The 11,333-nt window shown below is 54.6% G+C and overlaps 1 protein-coding gene across 1 annotated transcript in view; it reads left to right on the top strand.

Annotated features, from left to right (window-relative positions):
* The first annotated feature begins 6,277 nt into the window (after positions 1 to 6,277).
* The window catches only part of RPS6KA2 (ribosomal protein S6 kinase A2), a 242,493-nt gene continuing 237,437 nt past the window's right edge, over positions 6,278 to 11,333 (top strand). The window contains exons 1-2 of the mRNA XM_066372859.1: positions 6,278 to 6,566; positions 10,582 to 10,641. Of these exons, the coding sequence (XP_066228956.1) occupies positions 6,504 to 6,566; positions 10,582 to 10,641 (123 nt within the window). The 5' untranslated portion in view covers positions 6,278 to 6,503. The remainder of the gene's footprint in view (positions 6,567 to 10,581; positions 10,642 to 11,333) is intronic.

Here is an 11,333-nt window from a genome sequence, read left to right as displayed (position 1 = left end):
TGGAGCTAATACATTCAGCTTGAGGCTGAAATAAATGACTCTCTGGGACTCACTCAGTAGGCCAGGGGTCCCCAAACTTTTTACACAGGGGGCCAGTTCACTGTCCCTCAGACCGTTGGAGAGCCGGACTATAAAAAAAAACTATGAACAAATTCCTATGCACACTGCACATATCTTATTTTAAAGTAAAAAAACAAAACGGGAAAAAATACAATATTTAAAATAAAGAACAAGTAAATTTAAATCAACAAACTGACCAATATTTCAATGGGAACTATGCTCCTCTCACTGACCACCAATGAAAGAGGTGCCCTTCCAGAAGTGCGGCGGGGGCTGGATAAATGGCCTCAGGGGGCCGCATGTGGCCCGCGGGCCCTAGTTTGGGGACCCCTGCAGTAGGCAGTTCCCGCGGAGTATGCCGAATGAGGAGAGGGCGCGGCGTCTGCCTCGCCGTCTCGGCAGGTCGGTGAGACCCGGAGGGCTGGCAACGACCAGGGAGGCTCTCTACACGGCTGGGCTAAGTCCCGGGAGGTATTATTCGTGGGCAAAGGAGGTGCGTGATTTGTGAAGGGAGATGGAGACATTTCATCATTTTTACGCCTTCCTTAGCGTGGGCGTTCTTCCTTCAGGACGGGATTCGTGCAGCTGGAACCACCGGTAAGTACTGTCTCTGCCTCAGAGGTCAGCTCCTTCTCCACACACGGGAGGACCTGGCCCTGGCTAGAGGTGACCCCGAGGACCCACGTGGGCCGAGCTGAGTCACGGCGGACGTTTCTCACCAGCGAGATAAAGAAAATGCAGTTGAGAGGACTCTAAGTAAAAGCTTCTTAAAAGAAAAAAAACCACAAAACTGTTCTCCTAGCATATAATTTACTTTTCATAATAAAGAGAGGATGTTTACTCTGCATTCAGCCTATTTTTCTTCCCTGTGAATAATTCCTTTTAGGAAAAAAAAATAAAAAATGAATAAAAGCCGCTGTGCAGGCTGACCTGAGCCAGTCACGACGCTGTTGTTGGAAATGGGGCTCTGGGTTCAGCCTGCAGCACAGGCGGGATTGCATTCCAATTACCTTTTGTGTCCTTCTGGGCACACGACAGAAGGTTCAGGTAGAAAGTGGTTTTGCTGGCGGGGTGGGGAGTGGGGGATGGGGGGCTGTGTTAGCCTCTCTGGAGCTTGGCCATTGGGGACTGAAATAATGTCCCTGGCCCTGGGGCAGGCCCTGCAGGAGGAGATGTGGGTGGGGGGTCTGTAGACACCAGCCCTTCCTGGACCTCGGGCTGCTGACCTTGGTGGAACCGTGGCATTCTTCGGCTTTCTGTTTACCATTGTGTAGTCTCTCCTCATCCTCCCTGGGGGTGTGTACACACACTCCCTGCTCTAACAGAGCGCCACCCCTGGGGGCTCAGCCAGCAGAAAGGACTGCCTCAGCTCTGGTGGCTGAAGTCTAAGGTCACGGTGGGGGCAGGACCGTGCCTGCTCTGAAGGCACCGGACAGAGTCGGTGCCAGGCTTCTCTCCGGTGCTGGCTGCTCGTTGGCTCGTGGTGGCATCACTCTAACCGTCACGTGGTGTGGCCCTTGGGTGCCTGTGTCCACATCCCACCTTTTATAAGGATATCCGGACTGAACGGGACATCCCGTCTACCACAGAACGGCCTCATCTTAGGAAATTACCGCCACGGAGACCCTACTCCCTAACAAGCTCACACAGTTCAGCCTGTAACAGTGGACAGTTCAGCCCGTAACAGTGGATAGTTCAGCCCGTAACAGTGGATAGTTCAGCCTGTAACAGTGGATAGTTCAGCCTGTAACAGTGGATAGTTCAGCCCGTAACAGTGGACAGTTCAGCCCGTAACAGTGGACAGTTCAGCCTGTAACAGTGGACAGTTCAGCCTGTAACAGTGGATAGTTCAGCCTGTAACAGTGGACAGTTCAGCCTGTAACAGTGGACAGTTCAGCCTGTAACAGTGGATAGTTCAGCCTGTAACAGTGGACAGTTCAGCCCGTAACAGTGGACAGTTCAGCCCGTAACAGTGGATAGTTCAGCCCGTAACAGTGGACAGTTCAGCCTGTAACAGTGGACAGTTCAGCCCGTAACAGTGGACAGTTCAGCCTGTAACAGTGGATAGTTCAGCCTGTAACAGTGGACAGTTCAGCCTGTAACAGTGGATAGTTCAGCCCGTAACAGTGGACAGTTCAGCCTGTAACAGTGGACAGTTCAGCCTGTAACAGTGGACAGTTCAGCCTGTAACAGTGGACAGTTCAGCCCGTAACAGTGGACAGTTCAGCCTGTAACAGTGGATAGTTCAGCCTGTAACAGTGGACAGTTCAGCCTGTAACAGTGGACAGTTCAGCCCGTAACAGTGGACAGTTCAGCCTGTAACAGTGGATAGTTCAGCCTGTAACAGTGGACAGTTCAGCCTGTAACAGTGGATAGTTCAGCCTGTAACAGTGGATAGTTCAGCCTGTAACAGTGGACAGTTCAGCCCGTAACAGTGGACAGTTCAGCCTGTAACAGTGGACAGTTCAGCCCGTAACAGTGGATAGTTCAGCCCGTAACAGTGGATAGCACGTGTTTGCTGCTGTCGTTGTTCAAATGAAAATTCACTGGGTTGTGAGGTGTTGGGAGAACGTTGTGAAACCGGAGAGTGAGGTCCAAGGCCGGTGACCACGCCACCAGAAACGAATGATTCTCTTCGCTTCACCAAATCATTTGGACGTGTTCGCTTGCAAAATGGCGCCACCCAGGATAACGCTTTCGGGTTGTTTGACAATGTGCATTAGAGTCAACACGGATGTGAGCCCGTTTTTGTCACCTCGAGCACCAGGTCTCCTCTCCCTGGGCAGCACACACCTCGAGCACCGGGTCCCCTCTCCCTGGGCAGCACACACATCCCCCCACTCTTTTATGGTCACATGACGTGAGACCTCACAGCAGCTGTTCCATCCACAACGCCGGCAAGGAGGCCAACTTCCGCGAAGCCAGGTGTCCCGGCGCCACGCCTGTTCTTGGGGACAGTGACCTTGTCCCCTGGTTATTGGAAATCCACAGGGCGGACGGCTCTCTCCTGCACCCCAGAGACGCTTTATAAGCTCTGATGAGCACACAGGGTCCTCAGATGTCCCTTTACTCGGGAGAGTGACAGTTTCTACCAGGCGCCGTGTGCAGGGCACTCGAGGCCGAGTCACACGTCTCATTTCACGATGACTTGGTGACGGGTCTCCCGGCTGCTGGTCTGTGGGTTGGCTTCGTTAAGGACGCTTTCCAGCGGGAAGGTTCCTGGAAACGGGCGCTCGTGTACTCGGGTTCTGGGAAGCCAGCTTTTCAAAGCTGGTGTTCGTGTTGAAAACTCCGATCGAGTTTTCCTAGAGTTCACTTGGACACTCAGGTCCCGTCAGACGTGATTTCTTTGGTTCTTTACGTGGACGGAGCAAGATCCTTTTGGGTGTTTAGACACGACCATCATTTTCTTTCCGAACACGTGTCCTCTGGATGTCTGTGTTTCCTAATTCAACTTTAAATGCAGCTCATACGTTTCTGGGTCCATACATATATTTTTTGAAAGTTGTCTTTTGTTTTGTTTTCTGGTTTCCTAGTAGTCTGTGTGCAGGTCCCCGTCCGCTGTCTGCCCAGCGCCCCTGGCACCATGTCTTGGCCGGTTGGACCCGTCGAAGTGCCAGACGGTGCCCTTAAAACCTGGGGGAGAGATAACTCCTTGAAGGTGCCTGTTTGCTCATCAGTGACAATCCCAGGTGTTTACGAGGCAGCTGTGCAGAGTGAGTGGTGCACGCAGGGACGCGGGAACCCGGGGCTGCAGCTCCTCCCCCGCACCTCACGGCTCCTCCCCCGCACCTCGCCCCTGCCCCCGCCCCTGCCCCATCCACCACCTGCTTGCTCCTGGGCCCTCGCTCCCCTGTGAAAGGGACGTTCAGTCCCTTTATTAGTGTTGCACCGGCATAGTGTACAAAGAGGCCGCTTGCTAAACTACGAACCATCTCCTCCGTTCAGCAATCCCTAAGATGTGCCTTCGACGCAGCACCCCGGTGTTTGATGACTGACTCTGGAGAGGCCCCCCGCCTGTGCCCAGGGCTCTGCTCCAGCAGCAGAGGTCACGTCTGCCTCCTCAGTGGAGGGCGAGACCCCCACCCTAACCCCCACCCCAGGTCCCTCACGGGAAGTCCCCACAAAGGTTCTGGTCCTCCGTTCCCTCCCCAAGGAAAGGACCAACAATTCCCTTCAGTTGGGCCCATCCCAGAATGCCTAATGGAAAATTCCAGAGAGTGGAGGTTTTATAAACACAGGAAGGAACCCGGTTCACATCCCTCCGTATGTGCCTTCAGGAGCTCCATGTTTTCAGGGAAAATCTTGATCTCTCTCCAGCACAATCTTCTATATCAATGGTCTCCCTACCTTTATTCCATCACATACTTCGCCTGTGACCTTCCACACTCTGCCCCGAACTTCCCAATGGCGGTGCCCACGGCGGCCGCCTTCACCCTGCTCTGCCGGCCAGAGAACGTCCGCTCTGAAAAGGAGCAATGCCGGTATTATTTTTATTTTGAATGGAATTCATTTTCAAAATCTGTACTGGCCCCATTTTGTAGAAAGATAAAGTGACTCTCTTAAATCAACACTAAGTGAAACCTCTTCTGATGCATCTGACTCTTTTTCATTTTTTTTTCTGCCCTGAAATATAAAATATTTGGGATTGGGGCTTTTTTAGAATTTTGGGGGTTTTTTTGTTGTTGTTTTTTTGCTAGTAAGATTTCTTAGGGATTTTATAAAGATGAAAACGACAAAGGACTTGATCATTTTTTTTGACAGTCAGCTACCTTCTTAGCTATTTTTCTCAAAGTTAAAGGCATTTGCTATAGAAACAAATGCACTCCAGAAGCATCATTAAGATGTATTAGACTTGAACACTGTTTCCCAAAGGAGGGGAAAAAAAACCCAAAACAAACAAGCAAAAAATGGTGTCAGATGAGCACTTAGAAGTCTGAGGAGATGAATGTATTTTCACAGCTCTTTCACATTCTGAGACGGAAATGGGGTAAGAAAAAAAAAAGACAGAAAGGATTCCCCCCTCCCTCCAAGAAAAAGAAAGAAAACAAGAAACGGTTGTCCCCCCCCCCCCCAGAAAACCATGCTCCCAGTGTCCTTGCCTGTCCGACTCCGGAGAGGACACCCCAAGTGAGTCAGACACACGGGACCCCATTTCCGGTCCTGCCACCTGAGCACGTGTCCGTGGGCAGTGCCCGCCCTGCCTGTCCCGGGGCCTCAGACACACGCACTCCTCTAGGAAACAGGGTGCAAGTGGGAAAATGTGGCCATTGAACGAGGCGTTCTTCGGGGGGGGCTCATAAATCATCGAATTATACTGTTTGAATTAGCATCCCCCCCCCTCCAACTCCTGCTCCTGACTTCAGTAGATCCTGTAATGTGGGGGTGGAAGCTGCCACCTTCTTCCCATGCTTTCTCCAGAGAGAGCTAGGCTGCCGCAGCCACACTGCTGGGACACTAGGGTCTGAGCTGTGCCCTGGGACAGCTGTGGCTCCCGCGGGGGCCGGGGGGGGGGCAGGGACAGCTGTGGCTCACGCGGGGGCCGGGGGGGGGGGCAGCCTAGGCTCAGGAAGGGTGACCAGACATCCCTCCCTCCCTGGGTCTCAGGTTACTTTTCTCCCAGGTGTTGCTAGGGAAGGGTGGCATAGAGGGTCGGGAGAGGTCACTAATGCTGTCCCCTCCACAGCCATTTGGTGACACAGAGAGTCTCCTCAACCTTAACGCGGGGACAGCAGCTCTCCTGGCACCTGGCTTCTTGCCCGGGCCCCTTGTATTGTATTCGGAGGCTAAAGGTGGTCGTGTGAGGTTCACAGGGGTCCTTGGCAAAGGAAGGGCGGTGCGTGTGCGTGCGTGCGTGCGTGCGTGTGTATGTGTGTGTTTGTGTGTTTGTGTGCGCGCTGGGAGGGAGAAGGACAGAGCCTGCGGCAGGGCCCCTCCCCCCCCCCAGCCCTTGGTTGCTATGCAGTTTCTATGGCAGCAGCATCCTCAGACCCAACTTTCACCCATCATTTAGAGCCAATTAAGGTAAAATAGTGGGGGGAAGGGGAGGGAGTGGCGATGTCAGGGGGAGGGAGGAGGAGGCCGGGAGCCCGACCTGAGGCTGCCACTCAAGCCGCGCGCACTCCCCGAAGTCTCCGCGGGGACCGGGCTGGTTCTGTCTCCTCCTCCTGCTCTTGCCGCCCCAGCGCCCAGCGCGGAGGGAGCTCTCCAGCCGGAGCCGCAGCCGGGAGGCGAGGACACAGAGCAGCGCAGCCATATTGAGGCCCCCTGGGCTCCCCGCTCACCCCCAGGACCGCTGGGCCCGCAGGGTGGGAGTGGGGGTCGCACCTCCGCCCCGCCCCCCGGCTCTGACGTCCTGCCCGCCGCCTCTGCGCAGCTTGCCGGGCGCCGCTGCGGCTGCCTTCCTCGCTGTCAGTTCTTGATCCAAGGGAAAGTTTTCTAAAATGCCGATTGCACAGTTGCTGGAGCTATGGAAGAAGATCGAGGTGGAGCCCATGGAAATAGAGGTGAGTGCGGGGAGAGGGAGTGAGGGAAGGAAGGAGGGAGAGAGAGAGAGAGAGAGAGAGAGAGAGAGAGGAATGGACTTGGTCACAGCGCCCTGGAAAAGCCCAACTCCGGGCAAGTGGAGCGTGTGTTTACTATAACGCATTCAGCCTTTCCCAGTGCCAGTTATGCGGCAGAGGCTGGGTGTGCCATGTGCCCAGAGGCGTGCATTGCACCGTGCACTGTGCATGTGTGTATATAGACACATGTAAACATCATCTACGTGCGCACGCACACACACACACACACACACACACACACAACATTGTGTGCGGTGTGAGTCTCCTCACGGTCACGAATGAAAGGAAGACAAACATCGCGGCCCTGAGCCAAGCTCAGCATGCTGGTCCGTGTCCTCAGGCCTTCATGCTCAGGGATGAACCCACAGCGGTTTGATGTTCCTTCAACAAGTGGCTTCAAAGGGCGAAAAGCGCCTTTGCCACAGGGAAGGAGGCAGTCCGGAGGGGACAAGCACAACTTGTTTCTCAAGGACCGGAGGCACCTGCAGTCTCAGCAGGTCCTTGCTCAGTAGGAGGGTGGGGTCTAGGATGGGAAGAGGTCAGGGGGTGACGGGTGTCCCGTGTCCCAGGTCTACGCCCAGGGCAGGCGGGGGAGGGGAGACAGGACACTCTTCTGACTTGTTTCGCTCTGTGCTTTCTGGGGGACGCGGACCGCTATTCCCTGGAATTTGACTTGTTTCATTTGAATTACCGTTGGCTGACATACATTTTTCCTAGAAGAAGAGAAAGTTCCCCCAAAGTTACTGCCACCTACTGAATTATTAGATAACCCCGGGCTGTGTTTATTGCCATGCCAAGGGTGTTTGCAAATGGCTAATTTTAACTACAGTACTCGCTAAATCTTCACTAAATCCGAGCTCTCATTTTTTGCCTCATTTCCTACGTGCCCAGCATCATACCGATACATTCAGTTCTTACTATTTTAAATGTGTTATAGATTTGTATATCCGTGATGTATGCACTGTACCTCGTACTCTCTATAGTAAGTCAGACACAAAACATAATTTTGAACTGAGTGGAGAATCTTTAAACTGTTGTAGAAGAGAATTTACTGAATAGTTTGTATTTAGTATTTTTTTGTTTTTGGAAGGCACACTAACTTGGCAATGCTCGGAGTGTATGCTGGGGTTCGGCAGAGGCACACGGCCAGGGAGCCTGGTGTTGGCTGGAGCCGGGCAGACGTTGCAGCCCCTGAGAAGCCCCCGGGCCAGGAGGGAGGGGACACAGAGCTCTTTGCTGCTGGGGATGCTTCTGCCTGTACGTGATGTGGCACAAGCCTCTTGGCCTCGAAGAAGGCAGAGCCTTAGAAAGAGCCTGTCACTTACAAAGGGTTGCCACCTGAAGTTGTTGTTGTTGTTTTGAATGGAACGAATGAGTTAATTGAACTAATGACTGGCCAGGAGTCCTTCCCTTGTGTCCTGGTGCTTTCTGAGGCCCGCCTGGTCATCTGAACTATGTGTGTTTAGGGTGGAGGTCCGGCCAGCAACTGGGCCCCCGGGAAGGAGGCCCCTGGGCAGGGCTGGCCACGGGCTTGGCTAGAAGGAAGGTCGGAGGGAGGTGGAAGGGCGCTCCGAGCATCTCTCCTGGGACTCTGGGCTTTGCACGACGTCCACTGACCGGAGGCCTAGGGAGTAGCTGGTATCTTCCCTGTTCTTAAAATCGACTGACTATGGACGTGCAGGGAGTAGTCTCACTTTAAAAATATGTCATGACCCTAGACATTGCAAAATTAGCCATTTGCAAACACCTAGAGAAAACTTGGACACGAAAAGAATTCAAAGCAGAGTTGACCGATGGACAACACGGCCTTGCCACCCCGTGAAGAAGGCCAACGTTTAAAGTGTTTGAGGCACACGGGGTAAATCAGGAAGGGTGTTCCGGCTTCCTGGGTGGACGCCTTGGAACACTACACCCTGTGGACTGCGTTTATGAAGGCTGAACGTTCAACGCCTGTGCGTTTGGGACTCGGAAAGGAATCAGAGCTCTTTCTACCCAAAGATTAAGCCTGGAATGTGGATCCCCCACCCCCAGCCCCACCCCAAGGCGCTTCAAGTCCTGAGGAAAATTCCAAAACCCAGAAAGATGTGAGATCTGTCTCTCCTGGGACTCCGAGGCTGATTGTACTCTCCGGCTTTGCCCGTGTTGTATGCTTGTGATCTGAAAATAACTCACACACATCAAGGCATTGGGCAGAACGAGGCGCAGAACATTTGGCCCCCGAACGCCAAATGAAATGTCATAAAAAAAAATCTTGGCACAAGAGCACACGCACTGCTGTGACGAGGAAATCCGTGAGATGCCAGCGTTCGCGTTAGCTGCTTGCACACCAGCGGGGCGTGCCTGGGTGCTGGCTTCCCAGGGGTTGGGGCCTCCGGCCTGGGCTCCGGTCGCCTTCAGCCTTGATGAGCTGCGGTCGGTCCTCTGACTTGTTTTCCCATCTGTCCTCGGGGAGACCTGAGCTCAGTTGGGAGCGAGTGTGCCAAAAAACACTGTCTTTTACAAAGATCAGCACCTGGACCAGGGGGATTCACGGGACGGTCTCGGGAAAGTGCCCGTGGCTTCATGGATTGTTTCGGGTGGTATATTTTACCCATCACTGTGGCGTGTTGTTGACAAGGAAGCGTCTGCTAAGATGGAAACTGGGACCGCCCTCCAATTCCCCAAAGAATCTGGCTTCCAAAGGAAGCACACACTGTGTATTGTGTGAGTCGTGTTTTGGTAAGCGAAAGGCACGTCTCAAATGTAGGGTCCAGAAGGCCGAGGGCAGGCCTGGGAGAAAGGCTGAGGGAGACGAGGGCTAGACCAGCCCACCAGGTCTGATGGCCTGTTCCACGAGGGTTTTCTCAGAGGACTGAGCCTGATTGGTCTGTCTGGGATGTCATTGGGCATCCGAGAAAGGAAAAGCCCTTTTGTAAGCGCTGAACACTAAACATGCTTCCTGCAGTCTCCTGTTCTAGCTTACGTCGTGAGGTTAGCTGAGGGTTACTAGAAGGGAACTAGAAATAGCGTCTGCACCCTGCACGGGCGAAGCCCCCTGCTCGCGCTGAGCCCTCTGCGCGCACCGAGGGAGGAGTCCCGTGCGCGCGCCGAGCCCCCTGCACGCTGAGCCCCCTGCACTTACGAAGCCCCTGCACAAGCTGAGCCCTCTGCGCAAGCCGAGCCCCCTGTGCGCTGAGCCCCCTGCACGTGCGAAGCCCCCTGAGCGCTCCGAGCCCTCTGCGCGCACCTAGGAGTCCCATGCGCGCGCCGAGCCCCCTGCGCGCACCGAGGAGTCCCATGCGCGCGCCGAGCCCCCTGCGTGCGCCGAGCCCCCTGCGTGCGCCGAGCTGGATGCTGTGTAGGTGTCAAGTCACTGCGTCCCCTCCACATCCCTAGGCCGTAAGGTTTGCTACCGTCCTGATTTCATGGATGGGGAAACCGAGGCCCAAGTTCAGCGATTTGCCTGAAGTCACGAAGCAGCGAGCGCCAAGACTGAGGCCCGGACAGGCCTGTTTAGACCCGATCCCTTAGAAACCCTTGCGCTGTCTTGGTGGGCCACGAAGTCCCCAGATTAAGTGCATTCTCGAAGCTGAGCCTGGGGTGGTGGTTTCCCTCCCATCGAACCCCTCACTGTCACCTCTGGGTTCCCTTCTTTTCTCCCCTGGTAACCCCACCCCCACCCGCAGGTCTGGGAGTGACCTAAATCACCCGGCCTTCCTCCCGTCCATTTGTGGTGTAAGCTACACACGTTTGGTTGATTTAGTCACTTGGAATTGTGGTCGTAGACACCCGCTGCCTTGTTTACTGGCTGTCATACGAAGGACTCGTCTCTGGTGCGAAGCCCCCTGTAGATACAAGTGAGTTCAGTCCCCACGGGCTCGTGTGGCATGTCCAGTTAGTCCTTGGTGTCTACCGCCTGTCGGACGCTGTTGGCAAGAGTGTTGTCCCACTAACTCTATTTAATGTGTCTCTTTGTCAGACCACCGAGGAAGACGTGGACCTGGAGGCCACGCCCGCTGTGGAAGACACTGCGGAAGAGGTAGCTGTCCATGTTTTTTTTGTTTGTTTGGTTGGTTTTTTTTGTGTATTTTTCCGAAGCTGGAAACGGGGAGGCAGTCAGACAGACTCCCGCATGCACCCGACCAGGATCCACCCGGCATGCCCACCAGGGGGCGACGCTCTGCCCATCTTGGGGCGTCGCTCTGCTGCAATCAGAGTCATTCTAGCGCCTGAGGCAGACCCATCCTCAGCGCCCGGGCAAACTTTGCTCCAGTGGAGCCTTGGCTGCGGGAGGGGAAGAGACAGAGAGGAAGGAGAGGGGGAGGGGTGGAGAAGCAGATGGGCGCTTCTCCTGTGTGCCCTGGCTGGGAATCGAACCCGGGACTCCGGCACGCCAGGCCGACGCTCTACCACTGAGCCAACCGGCCAGGGCCAGCTGTCCATGTTTTATCACGGTCTGGTTACTTGGGGAGGAAGGTGGAGCAGACGGGGATGTAGACCTTGGATGTTAATAGCCCTTGAGTAGTTATTTTGGGAAACACAAACTTTTTAAAGGGGAAATGGTGCATTTCTGTCAATCAAGACAGGCAGGAGGGACCCACAGGGCCCGCCTGCTGTGAATTACAAACTGCAGCTCCTTCCCCGGTGACATGGGACAGAGTGATCTGGGAGCGGGGGGAGGACACAGACGGTGCAGTGAGGAGGCCAGGGCTCCGCACCACAGGTGGAAGC

Source organism: Saccopteryx leptura, chromosome 3 (assembly GCF_036850995.1).
Source record: "Saccopteryx leptura isolate mSacLep1 chromosome 3, mSacLep1_pri_phased_curated, whole genome shotgun sequence".
Taxonomy (NCBI): domain Eukaryota; kingdom Metazoa; phylum Chordata; class Mammalia; order Chiroptera; family Emballonuridae; genus Saccopteryx; species Saccopteryx leptura.
The sequence above is the reverse complement of the archived record's forward strand: the minus strand, read 5'-3'. Positions and strand labels throughout refer to the sequence as shown.